The 12,925-nt window shown below is 44.6% G+C and overlaps 1 protein-coding gene across 1 annotated transcript; it reads left to right on the top strand.

Moving 5' to 3' along the window:
- The first annotated feature begins 3,227 nt into the window (after positions 1-3,227).
- CG15878 (uncharacterized protein) lies at positions 3,228-4,858 on the top strand. The gene has a single exon (NM_139442.1). The coding sequence runs from the start codon at positions 3,343-3,345 to the stop codon at positions 4,681-4,683; it is 1,341 nt and encodes a 446-aa protein (NP_647699.1). The 5' UTR covers positions 3,228-3,342; the 3' UTR covers positions 4,684-4,858.
- The last annotated feature ends 8,067 nt before the right edge of the window (positions 4,859-12,925 follow it).

The raw sequence follows: 12,925 nt of genomic DNA, 5'->3' as shown, positions 1-12,925 counted from the left end.
AGAAACACATGTGCCTCAAGTGCTCGCCAAAATCTCATTCGATTCAGGTGAAAAGGGTTAAAGTCAATATGGTTTAGGTCATTTCTAGGGATTTCAAGTGTGGTTAATCCTAACAGAGAAATAAAATGCCCTTCGATTCGACATGCTTTTCACCAACACTGGACACTTCACTGGACACTTTCACTTAAAGCCGAGTTGGGCTCATAAAAGGCTTTCTTTGGCCGCCATTGTGGGCCTCCATTCGTTTTATGATTTGTCTGTCCCGGCCATAAAAGATTGCCGAGCAATTGAATCCATTGGTCACACAGCACGAGCCTATCCGCCGGTTTCATAATCAAATACATAACTTTATTTATGCTATCCCATCCTTTCGCCAGAGCCCACAAAAAGTTTCCACCGAATTTGCTTACATTGGCGAAACAATAAAATTCCATTGTCAGAAAGGGATGCCTCGGTCCCAGCCGGATGCTATTTTGTTAAGTGCGCGAATGTTGGCGCATAAATAAAAATATAATTGAGCTGCCACCCGCCGCCTCCATTTGCCCCGAACTCCAGCGGATCCAGATCAGATCCCTGGGGCCATTGGCTACGATGATGAGGAATTCGATGCACAGGCCAAAAAGTTTGCAATTTCATGCTTAATAGCTTTGCAAAGAAAAAGACTTCCATTTATATTGAATTTGTGGTTGGAAGTTGATACTAGAATATATATTTTAAGCAGACAACTTGTTTTTCTCCGTGTACGCTTTCACTCGGGCCCATTGTATTGATTTTCGGGGCAGTTCAAATAAATTAGCTGCCATTAATTGGAAATGCGGGCGAGCGATTCACTCAAGCAATGCACAATGTGGACCAAGATTCGATTCGTTGCCAAGGCTTAATTGATTAGCCTTGGCTAAGAGATCCTTTTCCCAATCGGTAAGGACCGGCCTGTCCGCACCACCCCGCCATCCCCGCCAAGTTGTCATTGCATTTAATTGCATTGCCAAAATAAGGATTCGGGCAACAACAATTAAATTTTATCATCGCACCTGGACGAACTTTTCTGCCAGTCAGGCAAAGGCAATCGAGGGCCGAACTTGTGCTGCTGCTGATGCCCCGTATAATTGAATTAATTTAAAATTGCCTAGAACAATTTTCGCTGCCGGGCTGTCATTAATTTTGTAAAAAGCAAAAGTTCTATTCTGTTTGCCAGCCATTTACAATTTTAATTGAATTTATCGCAAACTATTCAGCATTTTGATACCGCAGCAGGGTGATGTCGTGCGGCGGATTTAGTTCATAATTGGGATAAACAGGATGAGCCCATCGAAATGTGTTGTAAAGTGGTGGGGATTTGGGTGTGGAATTGCATTTTCATTGCAACTATGCAGTTATTAGTAATCACTTATTACTTTGCAACTCCTGCTGAATTAATTAGATATTTTAAACATCCTTTAAAACTGTTCAATGTTTGGAGTCTAAGCCAACTGTCGAGTGTTAATAGCCCGTGGCGTTGAATGTCCAATTAAAGACCGTATTAGGTTGCCATCGTTTGGATGAACAATTTGCATTTTTCTGGAGAAACAAAGGTAACGACAGCAAACACTCCTCTCACGACATCAATCACTTGGCCACACACAAAAATGCCAAGGCACATAGATCGCAATTAATTTACCCAAGCCAACCAGCCAGCCACCCAGCCTCAATTTGGCATGGAGTCAGTCAGCCCGTGTTTGCCCTCCTCCTGTTGCAGCTGCCAGTTGCATCTGCAACCGAGTCTATGCCGGCACAGTGTCTCCTCCTGGCAGCAGATACTCTCCGCTTTCAGCCATTCGAAGAGGACACCCATGGAATGCCGGCTCCATCGGAGCCATCGTTTCCATAGGATCCATTGGATACATCGGCATGACGTCGTCTGCCGTGTTTGCCTGCATGTCAAATTCTCATTTCATTGAAATCGGCAAATATTGACTAAGAACTTCGATGCAATCAACGCTGCCGGCGACTGTGACAAATGGGCGTGGCATGTCGACATCTCGGAGGCAAATCGATGTTGCCGGCATATTTGCATGGCAACGAAAGTGAAACTAGGCGAGCTGGAAAAGTGAAAAGTGAAAGCCCAAGGGAAAGCTTAAACTAATAAAGCGAGCAAAGAATCAACGGTTGAGTGAAAACCACTTGACCCAAAAGTCGTATTTTTCAAACTGACTTTGTGGGTCAGGTATGAAAGATAATATTGTTTTTAGGCTACAGAGCTCACCGCCAAGCGAATTAAATTAAGGTTACTATTTGAACTTCTAACTTCACTTGCATATGCATTTTATAATAAAATTCGTTGATTCTAGAATAAAGTTCTTAAGCACATCTGATGAGCTCTTAAAAACTCCATCTTATTAGTCCGGAAAACGAAACCACTTGGTTATTAAAACATTGCGGCAAATTGCTACGCAACTTTTGGAGTCAATAAACTAAACGGCCAAAACGGGCGAGGCCACTCAGGCGAATCCTGGCGGGTAAGGATAATCAGCACAGCTCAGACATCCTTTGAAGCCAGGTGGGGCGGAAAGAGAAACAGAAACACCTGGGAGCGAGTCAAAAAACAATTTCGCCTCATTATCATTTCAACATATTGTATGCCCAAGTGTTTCAAATTGTTCAAAGAGAGAGAGAGAGCAGGAAAACTCGAAGGACGAGTTGGGCTCCTGATGAAGAAGTTTTCCCTTTTCGTCCTCGTCTAAGGTTGTTGCTGGATGTCGGATGTTGCGGGCGGGATGTTGGTGGGTGGCAAGTGTAGGTGCTGCCGGAAATCACTATGCTCATAAATGCGCCATGAATAAATTAACTCGCTGAAAAGCAAAAGCCAAGCTAAACTAAAAGCCGAGCAAAACAAAGGCGAGTGGCTGAGCAGAGCCTTAGATTTCAAACGAATGATAATAATAATTGAAGCAGCGACCCAAGTACTTGCACAATGGTTAGGTAATAACGCTGTACATGTACATTAAACAAGCAAGAGTGTGCTGTGTATGAGTCGGCACTGAGAGAAAAATGTGATAAGATTGTAATTTACGATCATTCATTTTTCAAAAGGAGTTATTTTCCTAAAATTTTAAAGATACAAGAGGGAGTTAGTGGGACTTAAATTGGTGGCAGTTCCTTGATTCTATTTATTTATTTATTGATTTCTTCTATTCATTCCAGAGCAAAAAAGCAACGTAAGCGATAACAGTCTAAGCAACCGCTTAGTTGCTAGACAACATCAAAATTTCCAGAAACAACAGCTTTATCGATATTCCTGGTAGACCCCGGTGACCCTGGGAGTGTGTTCTCGACCCCCGACAGGAGCAGTCACACCCCGCCAAGATGTCCTTTCACCGGATCAATGTCAAACAAGCTTCCATAGCCGCCCGCCAGCGGCAGTCGCGGACGACCAGGATGACCCGGCACACCATTTTCAATTTGAAGAGACCCATTACCTTCCAGGTGCGCAAGTCGTTGGTGGAGTACGTGGACATGGAGCTAGCGGACATGGACACCTCCGTGTTCTATCAGCGCATCTTTATCCTGGCCAAGAACTGCCACTTGACGCCAGTTGTGTCCAACGAGGAGTTGCTCGCCGACGCGGTGGTGGAACAGGCTGAGCCTGAACCAGATGAAGCGGCGCCCATACAGTTCATGGAGGATGTGATCTTCGACAACACTGAAACGGAATCGCCCATGAACACGACGGCGGATCCAGCGCCCATTCCTGCACCGGAAGAAGGTGCGACGGAAACTGCAGAAGTAGTTACCCACATGTTCCGTTTCAGTGAAGACGATCCAGAAGAAGACTTTGTCGAAGAGGAGGAACTGGAAATGGACACCCAAGCACCCGATCAGCCCAAGGACTTCTTTGCCATCTTCAGCGAGCGCCTGCAGGAGCTGCATAAGCAGTGCAAGGCGCTGGCCATCACGCCGGATCCCATGTGCGGATTGTTTCTCCACATGGGCGAATACAGCATGCTGATGCTGGAGTCCTCCGAGGACATGATCGGATGCTTCACACGGGCCCTGGCCGATTGCTGTGAGACTTTCTGGTTGATGAATCGCGTCTTCCAGATCGAGGATCACGTGCAGGAGCTCTATACAAAAGAACTTATGTTTCGCCGCATCCCTTCCGTCTTTCTGAACGAGAAGTTCCCCACCTCCACGCCCACCGATGAGTATCTCATGGGAAAACAGCATCTGATCATCAAGGATAAGCTGCTGACCATCTGCCGGCTGCTCTCGGAGGGTCAGCAAGTGGATCCGGACGGGATCTCCACGCGAGAAAGCGACATGGAGGACGATATGCCAAAGTCAAAGTCCAAGAGCTCAATCCTAAGCGAACACTTGCCGGTGGAGGTGTTCCGGAAGCACCTGCCCGAGATCCAGCGCATCGAACTGGTTTTGGCATCCACACGATTCTACTACGAGTTGGGAGAGTTCGCCTGGCTCTACGGCCGGGTACCCTTCTCCCCCGACGAGGACGGTCTCTTCTGGCCCATACAGAGCAACTACACTCCTCCGAACATCTTCCGGCGCACTCCGTACGACATAAATCTCACATTTGGTGAGTATGCCGCGGAGGCTAGCAAGAGAAAAACCCAAGGAAGCCTGGTCGGAAGTATAGCTGACGAGGAGGAGGCTCCACCAAATGAAGAGACCCCGCCAAAGACAGAATAAGTGGTTCGGTAATTTGTAGTTGTATTTTAACCTTAGATTTTGTGTCCATTGTATTTTCTAAACCGTCAAGCGAACAAACTGTCAATTCTAAAGAATTCGCGCCTCAGCAAGTATGTTTGTTTTAGCATAAACCTAAAGATTTCGCGTACAAATAAAGAAATCCCATTTATAAAACAAGATTTTTGGTAAATATACTTTAGAAGCCCTGTTTTTTGAGTGTGTCGTCATCAAGAAGGAGCAGCAGTTGTCGCTGTTATCTCTGAACCTCGCGCTCGGTTACAATGTTTTCGGCATTGTGCACATGACTGCATCTCATCTGAGGGCAGGTGGATTGGATGGAGCTGGTGGCTGTCGGGTACATGAATGGGTGTGGGGTTTTCGGCTGTTATGTGGTTTCAGCCCATTCGGGGCTGTCTTGTTTTGGCTTGCCACTTGAATGGCTCGACTTTGTTAACATAAACATAAATTCGCGGTGTGAGTGCGCACATGTGTGGGCTTGGCTGGCGAATGGCTGAATGGTGCGCCTTTTAACATAAACCGCATCAGACGCCAGCTGTCAGTTGTAATACCGTCGGAGCTCCGGGCTTGCAGCTGTCAAAAGCCGCTGCTGCCATTTGGAGTCACTTGACAGTGGGCCAAAAGAACACGGCAGCTTATGGGTGATTGCGTGGGCTTAGGGTGGGACGACTTCGATGGGGTTAAGCAGAGTTTGGCTCGAGAAAGTTCCCTAATAAAGTGGGATATTTACTCACGATTAATCATTCCCTGGGGTGAATGCGCGAAGGCGTTGAATCGTTAGTTTGTTTAACAAATCGAAAACAAGTTGTTATGTATGTGTTTGCTCGTTACTTGTAGAGTTCTTTATTTTTTACATATACCCACCTTAAAGCCTAAGTAATTAAATAAAATTACCACTCCGGGCTTAAAAATGGCTGCAGCCGCGAGAACATGTTTAGCAATTGTGCTAAAAAAGTTAATTAAACTTTGGGCGACCCCTCCTGCTGTTGCTTTGCACCTCTGCACCTGATCCTTCTGCATGCTGCATGATCCTGCTGTTTGGCAAACGGTGGACATGCAATGACAAGGACACAATTCAATCAAGCGCCGCAGGAGCTGCGGCTCCTCGTGTGACAACAACTGCCGAATAGACAGCGAGTGTCACCGCATAAACAAGGACATTGCACTCCTGGGTGACCAACGGCCTGCAGGTGGCTTTCCCTCGTGCGAGAGAGAGAGAGAGAGAGGAAAATCCAAACAAACAGCCGCTGCAGTTTTCATAAACTGCCAGACAGCATCGTAGCTGAAGGGGGGAAAACCACATCAAGGTTGGCCCAGACAATGGCGATAAGCCGACGGTGCTGCAGTGGCTGCTGCTGCACTCCGTGTTTTCGATTCCGGACTTTTACTCGTTCCCCGGATTTTGGACTACGGACCACGGACTCGTGGCTCTGGCATGAGAATGTTACGGCTACGTGGTGTAGCCCACAACTTGAGGCGCAAGCTCATAAATTACAGAGACGGGAGAGAGGGCCAAAAAAAAAGGCGGCTAAAATGACATTTGGCTGCTGTACCGTTCTGTTCTGTTCTGTTCTGGCTGCTGCTGCTGTTTTTGGCCCATCAAAAGTGAAACTGTTTGCTGCAGTCGCTAAGGGGGCGTTTTGGGCGTGGCCTTAGCCTCCGTTTTACTCGGTCTGGGGCGCCAAGACCAGGCATAATTTAAGCCAAACTCAATTTTCTTATACTCTCGCAATAGAGCGCTATAAAACTAAAGGTATTCCGAAATCTTGAAGCTACGTGAGATATTTTATTAGATTTTAATTAACAGAAAATATAGAAAAAATGTTAAGTGCTAATATTTCCTAATGGGTATTCTGCATGTTTCAATATGCATTTATAAAATCTGCAATTCATTTATAACAACCTCTTTGTGCATTGTTCAATTTATAAATAATCATATAAACGCAATTTAATTGACAACAAATAACCTTTTTGCTAACTGAGAGTGCAATTAAAACTTCGGTTTTCTAAACTTTGGCACTTTTCGTTTGCTTATAACACTTTAAAAGCAGACAAAAGCGGCTGGGAAATAGAGAGTGCAAACTAACTAAAATATATATTATGTGTTGTGTATACAAAAACGAAAACAATTTTGCGGCGCGATAAACGAATTTCCCGGCCTTTGTTTTTGCCAGCTGCCCCTGCCAGCTGCTCCTCTTTCCATTTTGGCACGAAAAGGATTTTTGGCAGCAAAGGCGAGTCAAGGATAACATGGCAACGTTTCGCAGATTTGCAGGCAACAACGGAGGGGCTGGCCTAAAACGGCGAGGCAGTCTCCCCGACACGATACCGAATTGCATTTCCCGGATAACGATTGCCAACTAAGTGCCAGCGAAAGGAACGACTCAAAGGAGGAGGACTTGGGTCGGGATAAGATCTGAATCGAGGCGAGGGTAGCTGCAATTAGTCAAATGAGCAGGACGTGGGCCATATTTCAACGGGATAAGACAACTTTTGACTTACGGCTGCCCAGTCGGCAAACTTTTCCACAATTTATGCCTGCCAACTTATTGACTTTTGGCTGAAGAAATTGCGTGGGCCGCTATGGGCCACATTCATCATACGCCTAGTGGTGCAGGCTTTAAATCAAATTGAATGCCTGGAGTTTAATTCCCAAAACAATCACAAACTTTTGCCATAAAAGGGACGCTACGCATGTCCTTAAACCACAAAAACGAGTGCGGAAAATATGAAAGAAATTAAAAATAATAGAGCACATAAAACCACAAGCTGCCTGGGGAGGCTCGGAAATTAAGCGTGAAAAAATCAGTGAAAATGCCTGGAAAATAGAGCAATGCCCAAGCCGACTGTTTGGATGTTTGGCTGACTGGTTGACAGTCTCGTCTGGCCTTGGAAATCCGACCATTCAGGCGCGCTTAATTTCGACCATTAAGTATATCTCATTTCGAGGTTGCTTACATGCGTGTGTGCCGCCCCTGCCTAAAAAAGCACTTAGAGAAAAACATTTAATATGCAGTATAAGCATACTGAGAGCTTCGAAGTTTTTGAAAAACAAAATCCCCGCTGAATCTTGAATTTGATCGTTTTTGAATGTGATTTTTTGGCAGTGCACTTATGCATATTTGTCTGTTCGCGCTTTTGTTTATCTTGAATTCGGCTGTCGCGCTTTTATTTTTTACACTTTGCCCCACATATTTATTATCATGTCGGTTTCGGTTTGCGTTTCCGTTTCCGCTGCTTTCCCGCTCTAATGAAAACCTCCGACTGTCCTTTTTTTCGGGGCTGGCATGGCAAATGTTTATTATGTGATTATGCTCAAGTTTAGCGCCCGTAGCGCCGAGTTCTATCCCAGGAATTCCTGTCCTGTCCGGGTCCTTTCCTTTTCCCGTTTGCTCCCTGCTGACTGCTGACCGGCGGCAGGATTTGGCCTTTTGCCTGAATTTGTTTGTTGTTATTGTTAGACTTCCATTTTCCTTCCCACTTCATGTTGTTGCTATAAAACTTTTGACATTCCTTATGGCCGGTTGTCGTTGGATCAAGACCCTGCGTTGTCGTTTTAAATTGCATAGTTACAAGTGTTTCCTTAATGTATCTGCCATCTCTGGCAGTCCTCGTCTTCGTCGAAAAATTGAAATGATGATTTATTTATTGGAGGCTGCGGCTAAGCCTGCTCGTAAGGTCAAAGTTCAGGCAGTAGATCAGGTTCTAAGCAGTGTAATTGGAAGACCAGTACACCCCAGGGGTCACTCATTAGGCCAGCACTTTCTAGAATTCTTTAAAAAAAGGTTTCTTGAAATTCCATAAACAACGCTCGTCGGGATAAATACTCGCCGCCACTTAGGTTAAGTTCATTGCGCCACGAGCATTCCATAAATATTTTTAGCTCGCTTCAAGAGCTAGATTTAATTATATACGAGTATACGAGCATATCTGTATAAGAAAGAGCTGGGCAAACACTTCGCAGTGAAACATTTGGCAAAGTAAACATCTAGAGCGATGCCATTAATAAGCATTTCCCAGTTAGGACGCCCAGCGGGTGCGGGAAATGGATGGGAAATGTATGCGGAAAATTGGGGGAAACTCGGTGGCATTGTGCGAACAGTCAAGCAGTGTTTTCGGTACGCAGTAATTAACTGGTCTGTCACATAAGTCGCATTAACACAATGTTATAAATGTTCTTGCAGCTGCTTCTTCTAGTGCCGAACATTGCATGTCAGGCACATTAAGTATACGCCACATGCGGCGCATTTACATAGATTTGCAATGTTCGTGGCATACGAAATGGCTGGCAGCTTATTAATTCCTCTTCCACATGACTGCTGGGTGTGCGTGTGCAAAAAGTTTTTGTTTCCCCAAAGTTTTACGAAAAGTCTTCAACTTGGCCAATCTCTTCCATGCAAATTAATTAAAGCCGGATCCTGTTAAAGGTTCACTCTCGGTTTTTGTTCAGTTAATTAAATTGCCATGTGAGCGGCCATGAATTGAGTTAATTTGCGCAAATCCAATGCACAATCAAAAGCCGCAAATTATCTTCAATATTTTCCTGCCGCCTGGCCGTGTGCAGTTTTTCCAGCGTAAATTGACCGGATAAAACTGCAAAAAAAAAAAAAAAAAAAAAAATCGAGGAAAATAATTCCGGCTGCCTTTTGATTTAATTTTGCGCCCGTTGGTCGTGACAAACTTTATGGAAAACGAATCCCAAGTTTAAATTAATGATTGCAGTTTGCGTTTGAAATGACTCGTTTGAAGGTGTCGTGTGACTTTATTTCCTTGTTTAACTGATGGTATAATATTTTATTTTATTTGAGTGCTTCTGTTGTTAGCTTGCGTAAGTATTTGATTTCAAATGGGAAATCAGTGCGTGTAGAAACTGCAACCTTTAAATATCTTTGGCTGATTATCAATAACATGTTCGCACAGTTGGTTAAATAAAACCAAAACACGCACACAATTATCGCCTCAAAATATTGATTATTAAGCGCATTTCAAATGCCATTTAAGTGCCACGCCCCCTCGCACCGTCTCGCATTTCTAGTTTTTCCCTTTTGTATCGTGTGACCTCTGTGTTTGCCAATTTTTTGCTCTGCTGCTTTGCATAAAAAGTGACAATCCTTGTGTCTGTGTGGTTGGTTTTCCACCCCCCTTCCATGGATTATTTTCTGCTCGCCCATTTTCCCCTACAGTTTTTGCACACTTGTTTAGAATGCAGAGCGCCATTTGCGGCTGCTAATGAAGTAATTTCCAGGCATATCACGCATAATCCAGGGCACGTGAGCTACTTACAATGTAATTCGTTGTCTATTTGTCTGATATTGAAAAACGTTCCTCACGACACTGCTCACGGCGTAAGGGGGTTAAGCCACGCCCTCTAAACACCCGCTCAATCAACCCACTGCTAATCAGAGTTGTTGACAATGGGTAAAAGTTGATAAAAGAAACAAATACCCAAAAAGTTAAAAACCTAACCAGACATAGAACTATGATATAAAAATCGTATATAAAATTATATTTATTGTGTCCACTTTACTTCGCTTTGTTACCTCTGGCTAGAAAATAGCCAACCGGTCAACTCTATTGCTAATGCCATGGAATGCTGCATACTCTCAGGCGCACAGGGTCGACTGTTTGGACTGTTCAAGTGCAATTCATTGTGATTATTACGTGCCATGGCATTGAAAACGCTTACTTGCACACATCGATGGTGCGGATGGCATCGATTCGATCTTTGGCCCCCGGAATGTGGATGGCCAAAGTGGGCGGGAGTGGTGTTATTAATTGCTTACAGCATATTTCAATATGCGATGTAAGCCGGGCCACACAGCTTGACCATCAGAGCCAAACAGCTTAATAACTTAATGCTCGGAAAAGTTTCACACCCGGAGAAATGAATGCGGGCGGGGAAAACGGACAGTGAATGCCGAGCTGTGAACCACCAATACGCACAATAAGTAACGATTACAATCTCAATTACTTCGACCTTCTGCGGCTGCCACGCCCCTCTTTTCGTTGGGCCAAATTAACTAGAATGGATCCATCGCCCGGATCAATGAGCAAACCCCAACTAATCTCTGGGGCCGAACTCACTCTAATTATACGCAACATAAAACTCACTTCGAAACAGAACTTGCTTCCGCCTCGAGTTCAATATTTATTGACTTGACTTGTCTGGGGACTGAAGTCAAGGATTGCCTTAGTTTCTCTTGCTTTTTGCAATTAAAACTTTGTTCTATCGTTGCTCGGTTGCAAATAAATAAAATAATAGAGTTATATGTATTGATAGGTCAGTGGTTCTTGTTTAAGCATAACTCCCAGTCTCGTTTCAATCAATTATATTCCTCTTTCTGTGGTGAAAGGAAAAAGTATAAGAACCTGTGACAACATAATTGGCCATTGCATATTTGAGTAGTTAAATAAAGACACTTAAAGGCAATTAAAAAGGTGCGTAGCTTACCCAAGAAACATTGAAAATTGAAGACACTTTATGGCAATTTGATCCGGTATAATTGATGTGGCAATTGAGACAGGCATTTGAATAAAAGCTGCATCGAATGCATTTGATTTGCATTTGAAAAGTTGAGACCGAAGTAGTCATGTGACATTTGATGATATGAAAATGGTTGTTACAGAATCATTAAAATTCTTGTCAAAATGGGCATAACTCGGTGCCGTCAATGCCACGTTAGCTCTTTAGCCCTTTTTTTTTGCCCCCAGTTATTTGTGTCTTTTTTACAAGCTGCACCACTTGCAGCGTAAAAAATGCAGAGGGTTAAGGCTATCTCTGCACTGTCTGCAGAAGCGTACCACATGGCGTACACGCAATTTATGACACGGCCAGACCCTGGGAACTATGTGTTTATTGGGTCCTGCAGGAGGCGGAGCTGGGGTGACTGGACCGGAACATAAAAGTTGGGCGATAATAACGAGAGCTAATGCCGCACTCAAAACGCGTTCGTCTGCACTGGGAACATTTTCTAAAAGTCAAAATCTAGGAATTCCGTAGTTCTAAGTACTAAGTATATCACTATGGAAGGGGGAGTTCTGCAGCCGAAATACAAATAAAAAGATGAGGATTACAATGTTATGTCCCTGCAAGGATAACACTTTTCGCTGAGTGTGGACTCATAAACTTGCCCTGCATAATCTGTTCCTGCATATTCCTGGTATTTTCGCAAGCAACTTAATTTCTTTGCTGGCAAGCTGACTAAAATGTTCCACATAAAGCACTGCAGTCCTTAAATTTTCCTGGCTTTTCCTGACTCCTCCAGCCAAGTTGTCAACAATGTGCTGGGGGTATCTCAACTTTGTTGTGCGGGTTAATCATATGCAGAGAAGCCACAGAGATGGGGGCCACATGCGTCACTCCGAGATTGTCCGAGCGTGCGCTGAAAAAGTGCATTCAATCTTCGTCCATGTGGCTTTTGGGGGTCTCGAATGTGGCACAGATTGCCGGAGAAGGCAGGGGGAGTTTGGTGTGGAGGAAATTGTGCCCGGAAAATATTTGCAATGTGTGCCAGGCATTTGTCGTTCATTTTGATTGCGCATTGTGTGTGCAGGAGCTTTGTTTTGAATTTTTATTCGAAATTTAATGGAATTGCTGGCATGTTCCGGCTCTGCTTTATGCGATTTATTGCTTGTCACATCTGAAGCCATCAGAAGTGCAACAGTTGTGGCATTGGACTGATGACTCTCTGATTTCCCGATCGGAATGCAACCGCCGCCTTGAACTTGCGCAGGGAAGCGGCGTGAAGGGGAAATCGCATTAAAACGCATTTTTAATTAAAATGAAAGCAAAGTTGGTGGCTTAAGGGAAAAGCGTCTGCGGTTTACGTTGCTCCGGAGCAATGAAGATTTAAGCTGGCCGCAGAAAATTAATTAAAATTATATAAACATTCCCAGGGACAGTCGGGCATAAAGAGGAATAAACATGGCCATCCAGCCTCCCGGCTGCTGATGATGATGCCTATAATGAAGGCGATGCGGATGCGAGTGCGGATGCAGATGCGGATGCGGATGGATGGATGGTGGCGACGACTGCGGGCAATATCAGCAAATAATTCGCATGCATTCCGTCCGAAACTCACGCTGTTTGAATTGAGCAAATCGGATTTGTACGTGCCTACAAGCCAGAGGGTTTGGAAGGGCACGGATTCTGGATCCGGGTGTGAGTCTGGGTAAGCTGGACAAATGTTTGGCCAAGCGGTTCGCCTCGGTGTGTGCTCATATG

This window comes from Drosophila melanogaster, chromosome 3L (assembly GCF_000001215.4).
Source record: "Drosophila melanogaster chromosome 3L".
NCBI classification, from domain to species: domain Eukaryota; kingdom Metazoa; phylum Arthropoda; class Insecta; order Diptera; family Drosophilidae; genus Drosophila; species Drosophila melanogaster.
This window is presented reverse-complemented; position numbering and strand designations above follow the sequence as displayed.